The following is a 16,336-nucleotide window of genomic DNA, read 5'->3' on the forward strand; positions in this document are numbered from 1 at the left end:
AAAAACGAAAAACTTTGCATCTCTATATCTCTGAAACCACTCGATGGAAAAAATTTAAGGATGGCTCATTGTAAAGTACTCCCCATGGGGAATAAATAACATATGTTAATGATGATGTCATAGGTGCCTTCATTATGACGTCATACATTGACAAGTAGAATGTTTGATCCGATCAGTATGACATTTATTGAGCGTGATAAAGGGATAAATTGGTCAATAAAAATAAATAGATTATTCCATCGGTCATGTGGCTTGGCAGCCATATCTTTACGGCATAGCCTGTAGGGCAATGCCCTCTGGAATAGTATTTGTCTGTCCATCCGGTGTATGTATGTATGCCCCTCACAAACCTCCACCAATTAGAACTGAGGATTTGGTCACATGACAGGGGGACAGCAGATCCTCCATTCAGCAGATCCATGCCTAGCTACCGTTATTAGACTATTGTCTTGTTTTTAACTCCTTTGCACTAATAGACAATGAATCCACCGGTTCTTTGCAATTCCGCTTGTAAAAGTCATGAGTTGTTGTTTTATTTTCTTCGAGTAGATATTGAGGACATTTCTAATCACTTTTGCTGCTTTTATTCCGCTCTTACAGTTGTAGTTGAATGTGTTTCTCTTGCATTTGAAGTATATACATTTTTATTTTGCTGATGAATCCTAAAGGCAAAAACTTGCATTTAACACCCATCTTTAAATTGCTTATTTCCAACACCTATTAGAGAGTGTTGTTGTATATGGAAGGGTATTTTTACATTTAAAGATTAAGCTTGCTTTTACATATATGACTGAGCACTATGTTGACAGGTACCTTGGCTGAAAAACAAGAATGGATCTTATGCTGGCTGAATGGGATGAGACCGAGCGCTTTTCTTTTGAAGACAGCGATCGTTTTGAGGAAGATTCTTTATGTTCCTGGATTTCTGAACCTGAGTCGCTCTGCCAGAATTGGCGTGGATGGAAGCGGCAATCTGCTGGTCCCAATTCTCCAACTATTCGCCTTAAAGGTAAAAGCATCAACCTTCCCTTTCTCTTTATACCTGTTTACTATTTTACCATTATTTTATCAGTTTGGAAGTATGGGCTGAAGATGAGTATGGAGAAGACCAAGGTCATATGGGTTGGGCAGCAGAGAAAAGAAATTGAATATCGGGTTAGAGGGGAAGGGCATCCGGCCATAAAAACATTGCCTCAAAAAGAGAACCATGACAATTACAACTACATGTGGGCAGGGTACAGCCCGAAGTGGAGATCGGTTTCTGAGGTTTGGGACATGGAATGTAGGGACAATGACAGGGAGATCAGGAGAAGTTGTGGAAGTATTGGTCAGAAGAAGAGTGCACATATGTTGTGTGCAAGAGACGAGATGGAAGGGAAGTGGTGTGAGAATGGTGAAGGGTAGGCAGGGACAGAAATACAAGTTTGTGTGGCAAGGGTGCCTGGAGGGCATGCATGGTGTTGGTGTCCTGTTTTCTGAGGAGTTTGTAGACAGTGTGGTGAGTGTGACAAGAGTGAGTGATAGGTTGATGATGGTGAAAATGATGATTGGAAAGCTCTTGGTGAACGTCATCTCGGGATATGCTCCGCAGGTTGGTCGAAGCGATGAAGAGAAGGACAAGTTCTGGTGTGCGATAGAGAAGCTGATGGAAAACGTGAAAGATGAGGAAGTTGTTGTGGTAGGAGGAGACCTAAATGGACATGTGGGAAGGAGTATGGATGGTTTTGACGGAGTTCATGGGGGTTACGGATATGGTGTGAGAAATGGAGAAGGTGAAAGGATTTTGGAGTTTGCTGATGGACTGATTTGTTGATTTGTAATACTCAGTTCCAGAAAGAGGATAATAAGCTTGTTACATACACGTCAGGTGGGTCGACGACAACCATTGACTACCTGATGGTGCGTAGGCGAGATAGGGGGCACCTCCGGGACACAAAGGTGATCCCGGGGGAGGAGGCTGTTTCACAGCACCACTTGGTTGTCTGCAACGTAAGGGTGAAAGGTGCGAGGAGAGCTTGGCGGGTGAAGTACCAACCGAGAATGAAGGTGTGGAGGTTGAAACAGGTGACAGTAAGGGAGGCATTAAAAGAGAGGCTGAGTAGGGTCGAGGATGATGTGGTTGAGCTTGAAAGTGGTTGGATGTCAATGAAAGCTAGTCTGTTGGGAGCCGTTGGTGAGGTATGTGGATGGACAAAAGGACCACCGAGGCACTCGGAAACATGGTGGTGGGATGATGAAGTTGGAAAGAGGATTGACGAGAAGAGGAAGAAGTTCAAGGAGTGGCAGAAGGCAAAGGGGTACGGGAGCAGAAACAGCAGAGCATGAAAGTTATAAGGCAGCCAGGAAGGCTGCAAAGAAAGAGGTAGCAAAGGCGCAGGAGGCATGTAGGAAAATGTTCGGAGAACGCTTGGATTCGGAAGAGGGTCAGAAAGCAGTATTCAGGATTGCAAAGCAGATAGCGAAAGAGAGGTGTGATGTGATGGGGGTGAGTTGCTTGAAGGATGAAGTGGGACAAATCGTTGTGGACCCAGATGGAATTAAAGGAAGATGGAAAAGATATATGGAAATGCTGTTGAATACAGAGAATGAATGGGATGGCAACATAGAGAGTAACCCAGTTTTAGGACCGGCAGAGAGGATAACTGAGAAGGAAGTTGAGGAAGCGATAAAAGCAATGAAGGGTAGAAAAGCGGGAGGGCCGACGGGAGTTGTGGGAGATATGTTGAAGGCGGCAGGAAGTTGGGGTGTGAAGAGAATGACAGAGATCTGTAATCTGGTGGTGAAAGAAGGCCGCATTCCAGTGGATTGGGAACTGAGTACCCTCGTCCCTCTATACAAGGGGAAAGGTGACCCTCTGGAGTGTGGCTCGTACCGAGCGATAAAGTTATTGGAGCATGGAATGAAGGTATTGGAAAGGGTGTTGGAGAGGAGGATAAGGAAGAAAGTGAAGATCGACGAAATGCAGTTTGGATTCATGCCAGGAAGAGGAACGACAGACGTGCTTTTCATTGTGAGGCAGTTGCAGGAGAAGTACATGAAGAAGAGGAAGAAGTTGTTTCTTGGGTTTGTTGATCTGGAGAAAGCATTCGATTGGGGTCCACGCAAAGTATTGACATGAGCATTGAGGAAGTTAGGAGTGGAGGAATGGTTGATCAGAGTAGTGATGGCAATGTACAAAAGAGCACGCACAGCTGTAAGGACGAAGGACGGGAACAGTGGTGAGTTTGAGGTGAAGGTGGGAGTGCATCAGGGGTCGGTACTAAGTCCACTACTATTTGTAGCTGTGATGGAGGTGCTGGCTCAGAACGTAAAGGAGGGTTTACCGTGGGAGTTGTTGTATGCAGATGATCTGGTGTTGATTGCGGAAAGTATGGATGGACTGAAGGAAAAGATGAACACGTGGAAGGAATGTATGGAGACAAAAGGTCTGAAGGTGAATATCGGAAAGACGAAGGTGATGGCAAGTGGTAAAGCATGTGGTGAGGTGGAAAGAACTGGGAAGTGGCCCTGTGCTGTGTGTAGGAAGGGTGTCGGAGTGAACTCCATTCAGTGTACAATGTGCGCTGAGTGGGTTCATCAAAAATGTAGTGGTCTGAGAGGGTCATTAACCAGTGTGGCAGCTACATTCAAATGTAAGGTGTGCACAGAGGGGGCTGCAGATGGAGGAAATGTTGAGTTGGATCTTGGAGACGGCGTGAAGCTACCTCGGAGACATGCTGAATGGAGAAGGTGGATCAGACTCGGCAACGGTTGCTCGAGTGAGATGTGCATGGAAGAAGTTTCGGGAATTGAGTGGCGTGCTGATGATGAGGGGAGTGTCGTTGAAGCTGAAGGGAAAGGTGTGTGCTGCATGTGTGAGAAGTGTTATGATTTATGGGAGCGAGACATGGGTAATGAACGTAGAGCAGCAACGAAGGTTGGAAAGGGTGGAAATGCGAATGGTTCGACGGATGTGCGGAGTATCGTTGAGAGAGAGGAAGACAAATGATGAATTGCGAAAGATGATGGGAATAGAGCCTGTGATTGATGCTGTGAAGAGGAACAGGTTGAGATGGTTTGGTCATGTATTGAGGAAGGATGAAAGTGACTGGTTGAGAAGAGTGATGGAAATGAATGTAGAAGGAAGTAGAAAACGGGGAAGACCGAGAAAGACTTGGCTAAAGATGGTGGAAGAAGAAATGCGGGGAAGGGGGTTAACAAGGAGAGATGCAGAAAATAGGGCAAAATGGAGAAGATTGTCATGGGGACCGCAAGGCTAACCCCCGCTCTAGCAGGGAAAATGGCCTTTAAAATGCATGTTGTTGTTGTAGGGGAAGGAGATCAGACAGGGCAATAGGTTTGAGTATCAGGGATGGTAAGTCGGAGGCAGAGGTGTGGAGGTCGATTTTCGTGGGTGCGAATGCATGGAGAGATTAATGGCAGACAGAAAGATGTCAATGAAATTTAAAGTGAAGTTTCTGATGTTGTGTGTAATGCCAGCCTACCTTTATGATGTGGAAACAATGGCACTGACAGAGAGACAACAAAAGAGGCTGCAGGTGTGTGAGAACAACTGGGTCAGGAGGATCTTATGTTGGCTTTGTGGGAGTGAAGAGGATTGATGAACTGAGGGAGATTTATGTGCAGATGAGCTTGACGGGGAGATTGGTGAGATGGGCTGGACACTTGGTGCAGATGGGGAAAGAGAGATTGACAAAGAGAGCAGATTGGTTGAGGAATAGAGGTAGAGCTGATATATATTCGTGGGTTCCGTGTATACATAGTTGATAAATTGTGACTTGCTTCTTTATTTGCGGCCATGTGTCCCGTGAATGCCGCAATTTTTCGCAAGCGCAATTTTGTTTTGCACGAGCCACAAGCATGACACAGTTGTAAAACCCATCTTTCACCAGCCACGCACAAAGCAGCTGAACATACGCAAAAAAACATCTTCCACGAGCCGTGAGCATGACCTGCTTCTACATTGATGGCGACATTAAATTACAGTATGTATTTTAGCCAAACTATAAGCAAGCTTTGCGTGATGTCCCACCAGCTGCAAAACACGGCATCTCCCGCGAGTTACTGTGCAGAATAAAAACACCATCGTATCGACCATATGATCTACGTCTACATTAGCGGCCGTGTGCTTCATGTTTTCACGGCTTTCACAGCCACACATTTTAGCCACACTATAAGCGAGTTTCGCGGGATGTCCTACCAGCTGCGTAAGTAAGTCATCCCCCTCGAGTTGATAGAATGAAAAGGCTTCGTTAAATATATTACTGTAATTAATAACTGCTCAATATGGCATCATCCAATAACATCCCACACAAACAATGGACAGACTACTCACCCCTCCCGCAACTTTCCCACAATGCCCGCATTCGTACATATACCCACTGTGTCCTGGGTCTCAATTATTCTTCTTGTCCTGTTGCTTTGACCTGCGTTTTTGCCTCTCGCTCTGCTCATCGTTCAATCATGGCTCCCAAGTGCAAAACCAGTGCCGGAGATGCGTCGACTACCAAGAGGCAGAAAAAAGTGATGACCTTGAGAAACAAATTGGAGCTGCTCGACCATCTTTCGAAAGGCGAGAGTGTGGCCCATGTGGGCAGGCATTACGGTGTCAATGAATCCACCGTTCTCTGCAGACAGAAGAATGATAAGGCGATTCGTGGAAGTATTGCAGCGAGCGCTGCATTGTGTACGAAGGTGTTCACCCATGTCCGGGATGTCCACATAGGGTGGAGAAGGCTTTCAGTATATGGATCGAGGAGTGGACCTTTCATTTGCGCAAAGGCGTAACTTATTTACATTCATCAGTCTGGCGCTGGCACACGTAGTGCCAGCGCTAGTGATGCACCGAGTGATGATGGTACAAGTGGCGCGAGTTCATTCACAGCAAGCAGGAGATGGTTCCATCATTTCAAGAAGCAGTACTGTTTCAAAAATGTGAATCTCACAGGGGAGCCTGCCTCCGTGGACCAAGACACGGCAAAAATGTTTCCTGCTCAACTTGCGAGGCTGATCAAACAGAAGGGATACCTCCCAGAAGAGGTCTCCAATGCTGATGAAACCGGCCTCTTCTGGAAAAAGATGCCCACGAGAACTTTCACCTCGAAGTGCGAGGAGACAGCATCAGGATTCAAGGCTGCCAAGGACCACTTCTGCGCAAACACAAAAGGGGACTTCATGCTGAAAGCCATGATGCTGTACCGTTCCCTGAACCCGTGTGCTCTCAAGGGCAAGAAAAAGCAAACTCTGCCTGTGTTTTGGAGGACCAACAGCAAAGCCTGGGTGACGGCAGAAATCTTCATTGACTGGTTCCATAACTGTTTCATCGCTTAGGTGGAGAGGTAAATGGCAGCCAAAAACCTTGCGTTCAAGGTTCTCTTGCTCGTTGACAACTCTTCTGGCCACCCCGGGGACCTGGACATTGCTCATCCAAACGTCGAGGTGATCTTCCTGCCACCGAACACCACCTGCCTGATCCAGCCACTCGACCAAGGTGTGATTTCAACGACTGAAACATATTACACCCGTCGCACCTTTCATATATATATATATATATATATATATATATATATATATATATATATATATATATATATATATATATATATATCTATCTATATATATATATATATATATACACACACTGGAACCCCGCTATTACGAACTTCCGGATATAACGAACGAACTTCCTGTCCCCCGCATATTTAATGAGATTCTATTGTTTAACGTAAGGCAAATCAATATGGCTACACCGTCCCGTAAACGCAAGATCTTGTCAGTTGAAGACAAGCTCCGTATCATTGATCGTCTCAGTCTTGGTGAGAAAGCAGCAAACCTTTCCAGAGAATACGGCATTCCTAAGAGCAGCATATCAACGTTCAAAGGAAAGGAAAAGGAGTTACGGGAATTTGTCCTCAAATGCAGTCAACAAGATGGTTTGAAGCGGAAGAAAATGCGGCAGGCGAATGACGGCGATCTCGATCAGGCAGTCTATCTATGGTTCAAACAACAACGAGCTGCCAACATACCACACATTGCTGAAGATTGCTGAGATTTACAGCACATTGCTGAAGTTAATGGCGAAGATTTGGATAACCTTGCAAGATTGTGGGTGGACGTCGATGAAGACGTTCCCGTGACCAGTTCGATGACCGATGAAGAAATTATCGCCTCCGTTCGTGAAACAACACTGCAGTGTGACATCGAAAGTGACTCTGATGACACCAATGAACCGAACCACAAGAAGTTCCAGCAACATCTGATGTAATTGCTGGACTTGAAACAGCACTTTCCTGGTTTGAAGGGCAACCAGTCGACAGCATTAAAGTTTTACAGCTCCGTCAGCTATTATCTTATGCACGCAAAGAAAACGCCACCTCCAAGAGTAAACGATCCAAGATTACCAGTTTCTTCACGCAGTAAATTGAACATTCAGTGAATATTACATGTACTTGAACATTTTATTTATACATGAACTTTTAAACAATGACACAACAGCAATGCTTTTTAAAGTTTTTTATTCGTACAATCGAACAATAAAATGTGCATGAATGAACAATACAAAGAGTTTGTTGTTTTGCATATGAATAGGTGTGATAGTATGGTGATTCGTTCGTTATTCAGTATTACGAACACTTCAAAATAACGAACTTTTTTTTAATGTCTCCCGAGCAGTTCGTTATGTCGGGGTTACAGTGTGTATATATATATATATATATATATATATATATATATATATATATATATATATACTAGCAGAAGTACCCGGCATTGCCGGGCGGGGGAGGGGAGGGGGAGGGGGAAGGGGAGGGGAGGGGAACGGGGGGGGTGGGGGGGGGGGAGCGAGCCCCTTGGCAAAGCGAGTGAGTTTTTTTTTCATAGCATCATAGCGTTTCATAGCGTCATAGCGATTTTTTTTTTCATAGCGTCATATCGTTCATAGCGTTCACAGCGACATAGCGTTTCATAGCGTCATAGCGGTTTTTTTTTTCATAGCATCATAGCGATTTTTTTTTTCATAGCGTCATAGCGTTCATAGCGTCATAGCGTCATATCGTTCATAGCGTCATAGCGTCATCACGTGATCGCTCTGAGCGAATCAGCGCCCACCTGCTCTGATTCCGTTGATTCCGTGTGCTGAAATGCGCTGAGGTAAATATGAATAAAAAATATGGATCGTCAAATATTTTGAGTTCGGCCATGTTCGTCCCAGGCTCAATGGCCATGTCGATGCCAAATATCAAGCACGTAAGCCTCTCCGTTTAGGAGTCTATTGGTAACATTACACACACACACACACACACACACACACACACACACACACACACACACACACACACACACACACACACACTGTTATATATATATATATATATATATATATACAGTGGAACCTTGACTTACGAGTTTAATTCGTTCTGTGACCGAGCTCGTAACTCAATTTGCTCGTTTCTCAAATCAAATTTCCCCATTAAAATGCATTGAAATGCTATTAATCCGTTCCAGCCCGCCAAAAACCACACCAATTTTTTTTAAAATATGCAGTATATATAAAAATATCTCGCGCTTTATATTTCACCTGTATGCAGCATACAAGTTGGCAGGATGGCCTGGACTGGAGGTACGCACACTTGACTCTAAAGTCTAAACTGTCCAGCCTGGGTTTGAATCCCGACCCAGCTATAACCTGTCATGGGTGAATCACAGGCAGGGTGATTCATCAATGTGTGTACCGCTAAACTGGGCGCCCCGTTTGCGTCCCATTAGTTGTTGGATGTTAAGGATCTCACCGTGTCTTCCACAAAGAGAAGGCGAGCTATCGCCGGCACTCTGAACAAGTTGTGGCCTGGCATGCTCTTCTCCTCTGCCGTTATATACGTCCTCCTCGGCATCTTTTTCCAGAAGAGCCCTGTCTCGTCACAGTTGAAGATTTGCTGGGGGATGTATCGTTCGGCTTCTATCAGTTCGGCAAAAGTTATAATAAAATCTTCAGCTGCCTTCACATCCGCCTCACCAAGTCGACAACACGCACACCTCGCTCATGTTTTTCGACGATTGCGTGTTTTATATCCAAGCACATCATCCTCTTCTTCTTCTCAGTTATAATAAAATCTTCAGCTGCCTTCACATCCGCCTCACCAAGTCGACAACACGCACACCTCGCTCATGTTTTTCGACGATTGCGTGTTTTATATCCAAGCACATCATCCTCTTCTTCTTCTCAGTACCGTGTTTTCCACAAAGAGAAGGCGAGCTAGCGCCGGCACTCTGAACAAGTTGTGGCCTGGCATGCTCTTCTCCTCTGCCGTTATATACGTCCTCCTCGGCATCTTTTTCCAGAAGAGCCCTGTCTCGTCACAGTTGAAGATTTGCTGGGGGATGTATCGTTCGGCTTCTATCAGTTCGGCAAAAGTTATAATAAAATCTTCAGCTGCCTTCACATCCGCCTCACCAAGTCGACAACACGCACACCTCGCTCATGTTTTTCGACGATTGCGTGTTTTATATCCAAGCACATCATCCTCTTCTTCTTCTCAGTTATAATAAAATCTTCAGCTGCCTTCACATCCGCCTCACCAAGTCGACAACACGCACACCTCGCTCATGTTTTTCGACGATTGCGTGTTTTATATCCAAGCACATCATCCTCTCTTCCCTTGGCACTCAATTTCTTAGGACCCATGGTTAAAACTAAGAAATTTTCCAAAATAACCAAAATGCGAAAACAAAGCAGCAGCGATATACGGCAGAGATACTTGCACGGCAAGATAACCACGTGACCGGAACCCACCTGGTGGCGGGTGGCGAAAGCTCGTAACTCAAATCTCGGCTCGCATCTCAAAGCAATAAACCGCCCGAGCGACGGCTCGTATCTCGAAAAACTCGTAAGTTGGTGCACTCGTAAGTCAAGGTTCCACTGTATATATATATATATATATATATATATATATATATATATATATATATATATATATATATATATATATATATATATATATATATATATATATATCTCTATATATATATCTCTATATACAGTGGTACCTCGGCTTACGAGTTTAATCCGTTCCGTGACGGAGCTCGTAAGCCAAATCGCTCGTAAGTCAAAGCAAATTTTCCCATTCAAATGCATTGAAATGCTATTAATCCGTTCCAGCCTCAAAAAAAAAACACCAATTTTTTTTGTTAGGTGCTTTTAAATAACAAAAATGTACTTTATAAATAACAAATAATGTATAAACAAGCACGACCTCGTATATACTGTACATAATACAAGAGAATGTAAAGAAATAAACTGGACCTCTATCCATGAAGATATGGAGAAGTTGTTGTTTGTGTGGTTGAAGGAGAAGCAGCTCGCAGGAGATACCGTGACCGAGAGCATCATGTGTTTGAAAAGATTGAAACTCGGATATCGAGCACGGACCACGAGGTGTTTTTTCTTTTTTCTTAATCTCGGTTTCAGTGAACTTTTGCTCTGTGCTCACGTGTACTGTACCTGTACCTGTAATGGTACGTCAGAGGATGGCACCTGTTGTCATCATATTAAGTGCAAGATGTTCTGCATCGTAAGTTGGTACACCGTGGTCTTTCGGCGGTGTTTAAGCCGGCCGTCTTGGCTTCTGTCACCATTGGCATTGAGTCTTTCGATGTAGGTAGGTCGTTGTGTGCCGGTGCCTTGGCCGAATTCCTTCATTGCTGCATTGTTAGCTCACCTGGTTTTTTATACCACATCTTTGGTTATCGGACCAGCGAATGACGTCATCTCCAAAGTATGGCTTATTCTCACTTGTCGTGGACGATCTTCTACTTCTAGCCTTCCACCGTGCATTTGGTGTCCACTGTACTTACTGTACATTGCCTGGTAAAATTGATGTAATGGGTTTTTGACCGTCAACGCCATGAACCGCCATGAACCGTCAACGCCATGAACCGCTAACACTCAAAAGCCCATTTATCGCGCCTTATAAAGCAAAACGCAAACCGAAAGCCATGCCTCTCAAGCGAGGCGTGCTTCCGTGGTCACGTGATCCACAGGTGTAGCTCATTACACCCGCACGCGCGACACGCTTTGGCGGTCACGTGACCAGCCACTCTGGAGGCGGGGATCCCCGCCGATGACGTCACCGGCTGGAGCAAGGAGATTCCTCGCTAATGTATTTCGACGATTGCGTGTTTTATATCCAAGCAGAGATGCTTTCACGGCAAGATAACCACGTGACCGGAACCGGAAGCCACAACCGGAAAATTCAAAAAAATAAATTTTTTGAGCTCGTACATCGGATCTCGGCTCGTATCCCAAAGCAACAAACCGCCCGAGCGACGGCTCGTATCCCGAAAAACTCGTACGTTGGGGCACTCGTAAGCCGAGGTACCACTGTATATATATCTATATATATATCTATATATATATATATATATATATCTATGTATATATATATATCTATATATATATATATATATATATATATATATATATATATATATATATATATATATATATATATATATATATATATATATATATATATATATATATATATATATATATATATATATATATATATATATATATATATCATGTCCCGCACTCCCTCTGACCAATCACATTTCCCCAAATTTTGCCCTCCTTCCGGCTGTACTGGCAAGCATGTGGATCCACCTCCTCCGGTGACCTCTACTACACTACTGCATTTGGCTACGATGGCTCCGCCCCTTACAGTGCGGGGGCTGTCGGACAAGTTGAGCAGCCTGACTGCCAGCATAGGCCCACGGGTGTCTACGAGGGTGCGACCCACCATTAATCCCTCCGTCCCCTGCGAGGACCACGACTCCACTAGCCCCAGCTGGCCAATGGGTTGAGCACCTGCTGCTAACTCTGCCATCACCACTCTCTCAGACCTGGGAGGCACGGTCACAGTGCGTGGCACCTCCAGCCACGTCCCCTGCACCTCCTCGTCATCCCCCAGTCCCACCAACTGCAGCCTCTCGGTGCCCAACCACATGTGACCACGCCCAAGGTCTAATTGGCAGTCATGTTCCACCAGGAAACTCAGTCCCAACAGACACTGATCGCACACCCCCGCCACCCACACAACCACGCTGACCTCCAGGCCACCCAACTCCATCCTCACCACTCCGCGTCCCAATATTGGTGCCGTTGCCCCCGTAGCCAGTTGAAGGCTGTGTCCTTCTACCCTATCAATTTTGTCCCAGCCTCCAACACTCTGGTCTAGCACACCCGGATTGATAATGTGGTGTCACTGGCTCCAGTGTCCACCACAGCCTCACAAAATTCTCCCTCAATTTTGCATCTAACCCTTAGATTACCTGTGCCAATTTGTCCGCAATTCACTACTTCCACCAAAGGAGGGCACTTCTCCACACACTTGCCAGCCGAGCATGGCCCCGTATGCTCGGCTCGTTCTAGTTTCCCGCACACTTTATTGCTATTGGCCCAGGCCGAGGTGGTGGTCCTCTGTCTGGCGCCTGTGGACCTACTGGGGGCCCCCTCCTTTCTGGGCTGCGAAGCCTGTCAGGAGGTGGGGGCCCATATGGTTGCCGACAATTCCTCTGTGCCCTCTTCTCCCACATCTAAAACAAGTCCCCAAGAACGGACCCCTCTGGTAGCCAGGCGGAGCACCCCTTTCTCCCGGCCCAGCCCGATAAAAATCAGGCCGTCCCGATGGCCAACCTGGACCAAACTGTCGTGACTCGCTCCCCGCAAATTTCCCCCCGGTCAAATTTGTCAGCTGGCGGCTGATTCCCCTTAACATTCGCCCTATGTCATCCTCTGGCTTTTCCTGATCCCGCACCTCGGCCTGCCGTACCGTCACAGGTGCCCTCTCTGATGCGCGGTTCGACCTTCTCAAAAAGGTCAGTCTCGCCGCGCATTCCGCTGCCCGGTGCACCATGGGTGGGTCCTGTAACTCCACCAACGTCCGGACCTCGGGATCAGGGAGAGCCGCCATAAATTTTTCTATCGCCAGCTTGTCCCACGCCTGTGCTGGTAGGTCCCTGTATGCTATCCTCACAGATTGGTATATATCCTGGGCCAGCTCCTGTAACGTCTCGTTAGGCTTTTGCCTGCGATGCAACAGCTGTGCCCTGACCAGGTCGCACCTTGCGCCTGTCCCGTATCTGTTATTCAAGCCCTCACAGATGGCCTTGCTGGTCAATATTCCCTCTGGGACTACGTTTAACACGTCTGCGGCTGACCCCCGCAGTGTCGCCACCAGATTCCCCATGCAATCCCGCTCTCCCCAACCATTGAGCTGAGACACGCACTCAAATTGTGTCAGGAAAGCCTCGAGGCTCCCTGATCCGTCAAAATGTACGAGGGGCATTGTTTTTCCAGAGACTCTATTCCCCGATTCCTCTCTGTCCAAATCCAGTCCGGGGCCAAAACACCCCCCCAACTGGGTATTCCGTTTCGGAGCCTCTGGTGTCCAAATGTGGCTCGTGGTGAGGGTCTCCTGGGTCACCTTAATCTGATCCTGAAGATGTTTAACCGACCTACTCACCTCTTCCCTCAGGCTCTCTTGAACCCGACCAACCTCCTCCTTGATGGTATTGTCCCAGGTCTCCAGTCACTCCTGCATAAAATCACTCACCCTTTCATTATCCATTTGTGGCCCCCACAGGCCTTTCTCAATTAACCCTTGCTCCTGCTCTTTTATGCGGGTTTCCAACCCTTTCACCTCCTCGGCCAATTTGCCCCCCTGTTGATTGAGCAGTCCCCATTCCTCACTCTGCCGTAGCATTCTGGCATCCACCCGGCCCCGATAGCCTTCCAGGTCCCCATTTGCTTTATCAATTCGACCCTCCAACGCTTCCCCCTTTCAGACAGCCTGGGTCACGCCCTCCTCTATTTTTGACATTAATTCTGTCCGTATCGATTCACTTGCCACCCCTATGGCTTTTTCCATCTCCCCCCTTCTAGTTTCTACTTTATCCTCCAATTCCCCCAGTCTGCCCGTAATTTGGTTTTGCACACCCCCTTCTATGCCATCAATTCGTTTCCCCAGCTGTTGTGCCATTTCCCCAATTTTTCCTTCCAATTTTTCATGCCTTTCCTTCATTTGTTCATTCATTCGTTCATTCACTTTTCCCTCCAATCCCTCAATTTTGCTGTCCATCCCTTCGATCTGTTTTTTCAAACCCTCCTTTAATCTATCCATTTGCCCCCCCATGCTTTTGGTTTGGGCATTAATTTTGTTCTCCAATTGCTCGTTCTGAGCATTCATTTCCCCTTTTAATCCATTAATTTGGTCACTCATATCCTTCATTCCTTCCCTCCATTCATTCCCCTGGGACTCCATTTTGTTTTTCATTTCTCCCATATCATTACTCATTCCCTCCATTTTATTTTCCAGCCCATCAATTTTATTACTCTGGGCATCCATTAATTCCTTTAAAAATTTCATTAAAGCCTGGTCGTCTCTGGGGGCCGTCCCACTTGTTCCCGGCTCCCCGGTAGGGGAGGGGCATAAGTTGGTGCTCGGGACGAGGGAGGTTCCAAGGCTCACCTCTACATCTAATTCCCCTATTTCCGGCTCACTCCCGACGCTGACGGACGCCTCGCTGCGTACTGCCATTTCGTCCATCTCCAACATCTGCCTTCCGGAAGATTGTTTCCCGCGCGCGTATTTATTTTAATAATTCCAGTAACACAATTTAAATTTGACGAAGACGCGATATAGCGCTCCGTATGTCCAATTGATTATACAAATTTCTCCGCCTTGCCTATAAAAATTTTGCGTTCGAACGTCGGGCGCAATGTACGCCCGACCGTGTCGATGTCTCGCTGCGGACAAAAAAATTTGTCCGACGGGTTCGAATCCCACTCCTGACACCACTTGTCACGCAACCGCGATTAACACCACAGTTGCGGAGGCCAATTGCGAGGCTTTTAACTCCCGAGGCGAAAACTCAATAGCGGATTCCAAATCCAGCACAAACACGCGGAATGGCGGACACAGCAAAGCTCCGCAGCCTTACCTATTAAAATGAAACAGGAACTGCGTTCAGATATATACAGAAAATAATATAAGGATTTATTAAATGAAAAGTAAAGACAGTGAAAAAGCACGCGCCGGTAATAACTCTAATAATAAGCCTAAATTGGGATCCCACACACAACAGATACCAAACACGATACGAGGGAGATGAATTAAAGAAAATAACACGTCTTTTATGTAAAGTGTATTCGCGGATATGGCCTTATCTCGTCCTTGTCGTCTTGGTGGCTGCCGTCCAACACCCGGCTCCTTTCGTCCCGCGGCACGCCTCGCTCCAAGTTCCACGGCCCCGAGCACCACGAGGCCTCGTCGGTTCAACGGCACACCACGAGCTCCCTTGCTCCATGGGTCCAACGCAGGGCTGCACGAAGCCAGCGAACTTCACTTGACCAGGGACAGGCAGGACTCTCCAAACTCGGAATCGCACCGGGACCTTCTCAAGCCGTGAACTCCTTCGAACTCCACTCACACCGGGAGTGCTGGCAGCCAACTCTTCTGCAGAACTCTTCTCAACTGCTGCGCAACTCAGAGCATGAACCACAAGAGACCAAAAGCTGCACTGCCAGACGCCAGAGAGGCAAGAGAACCAGAGACAAGAGAGCGTTCGGCGCTCCCTTAAATAACCTCGCTGGTGACGTCACGTCCCTTGGTGCGCCACCCAATCAGTGCCCTCCACCGAATCACAGGCCTGTAGTGTTGTGATAGCGCGTGACACTCGAGGCCCAGCGGAGGTGTAGCTGGCTGCGGCCATCATCGGCAGTGTCCTGGCCTGGTTTCCTGTCCGTTTGTTCCGAAGTCATTGTCAGGGAAAGGAATTATTTAATGTTGCACTAGGGACCTAACTAATGTTTATGTGGTTTGCAGTGCCATAATGGACAAAGGTTTGGCTACGAGGTGAGACTCACAGGGGCGTTACCTTTAACCCCTCACTACTTAACACTCGAATCTCCAGGTCAAGAACTTATTACATGTAGAGTCCCTGTCACGACAGTCGAATACCTACCTATACAGATCTACCTAGCTCTAGATGTTGCTCTACCAAATTCATAACCATATATATATATGTATATATATATATATGTATATATATATATATGTATATATATATATATGTATATATATATATATGTATATATATATATATGTATATATATATATATGTATATATATATATATGTATATATATATATATGTATATATATATATATATATGTATATATATATATATATATATGTATATATATATATATGTATATATATATATATATGTATGTATATATATATGTATGTATATATATATATATGTATATATATATATA

The 16,336-nt window shown here is 45.9% G+C and overlaps 1 protein-coding gene across 6 annotated transcripts in view; it reads left to right on the forward strand.

Annotated features, from left to right (window-relative positions):
• ZSWIM8 (zinc finger SWIM-type containing 8) overlaps positions 1–16,336 on the forward strand; it is a 391,013-nt gene that overhangs the window by 121,431 nt on the left and 253,246 nt on the right. For 5 of the 6 annotated variants that reach the window (XM_078776666.1, XM_078776668.1, XM_078776667.1 and 2 more), the window contains one exon: positions 810–1,009. The exons of the other annotated variant lie outside the window; for it this stretch is intronic. In XM_078776666.1, coding sequence (XP_078632792.1) covers positions 832–1,009 — 178 coding nt within the window. In that variant the 5' untranslated portion in view covers positions 810–831. The remainder of the gene's footprint in view (positions 1–809; positions 1,010–16,336) is intronic. 6 annotated transcript variants of the gene reach the window in all.

The sequence above is a fragment of the Myxine glutinosa genome, chromosome 4 (assembly GCF_964187855.1).
Source record: "Myxine glutinosa chromosome 4, kmMyxGlut1.1, whole genome shotgun sequence".
Lineage (NCBI taxonomy): Eukaryota > Metazoa > Chordata > Myxini > Myxiniformes > Myxinidae > Myxine > Myxine glutinosa.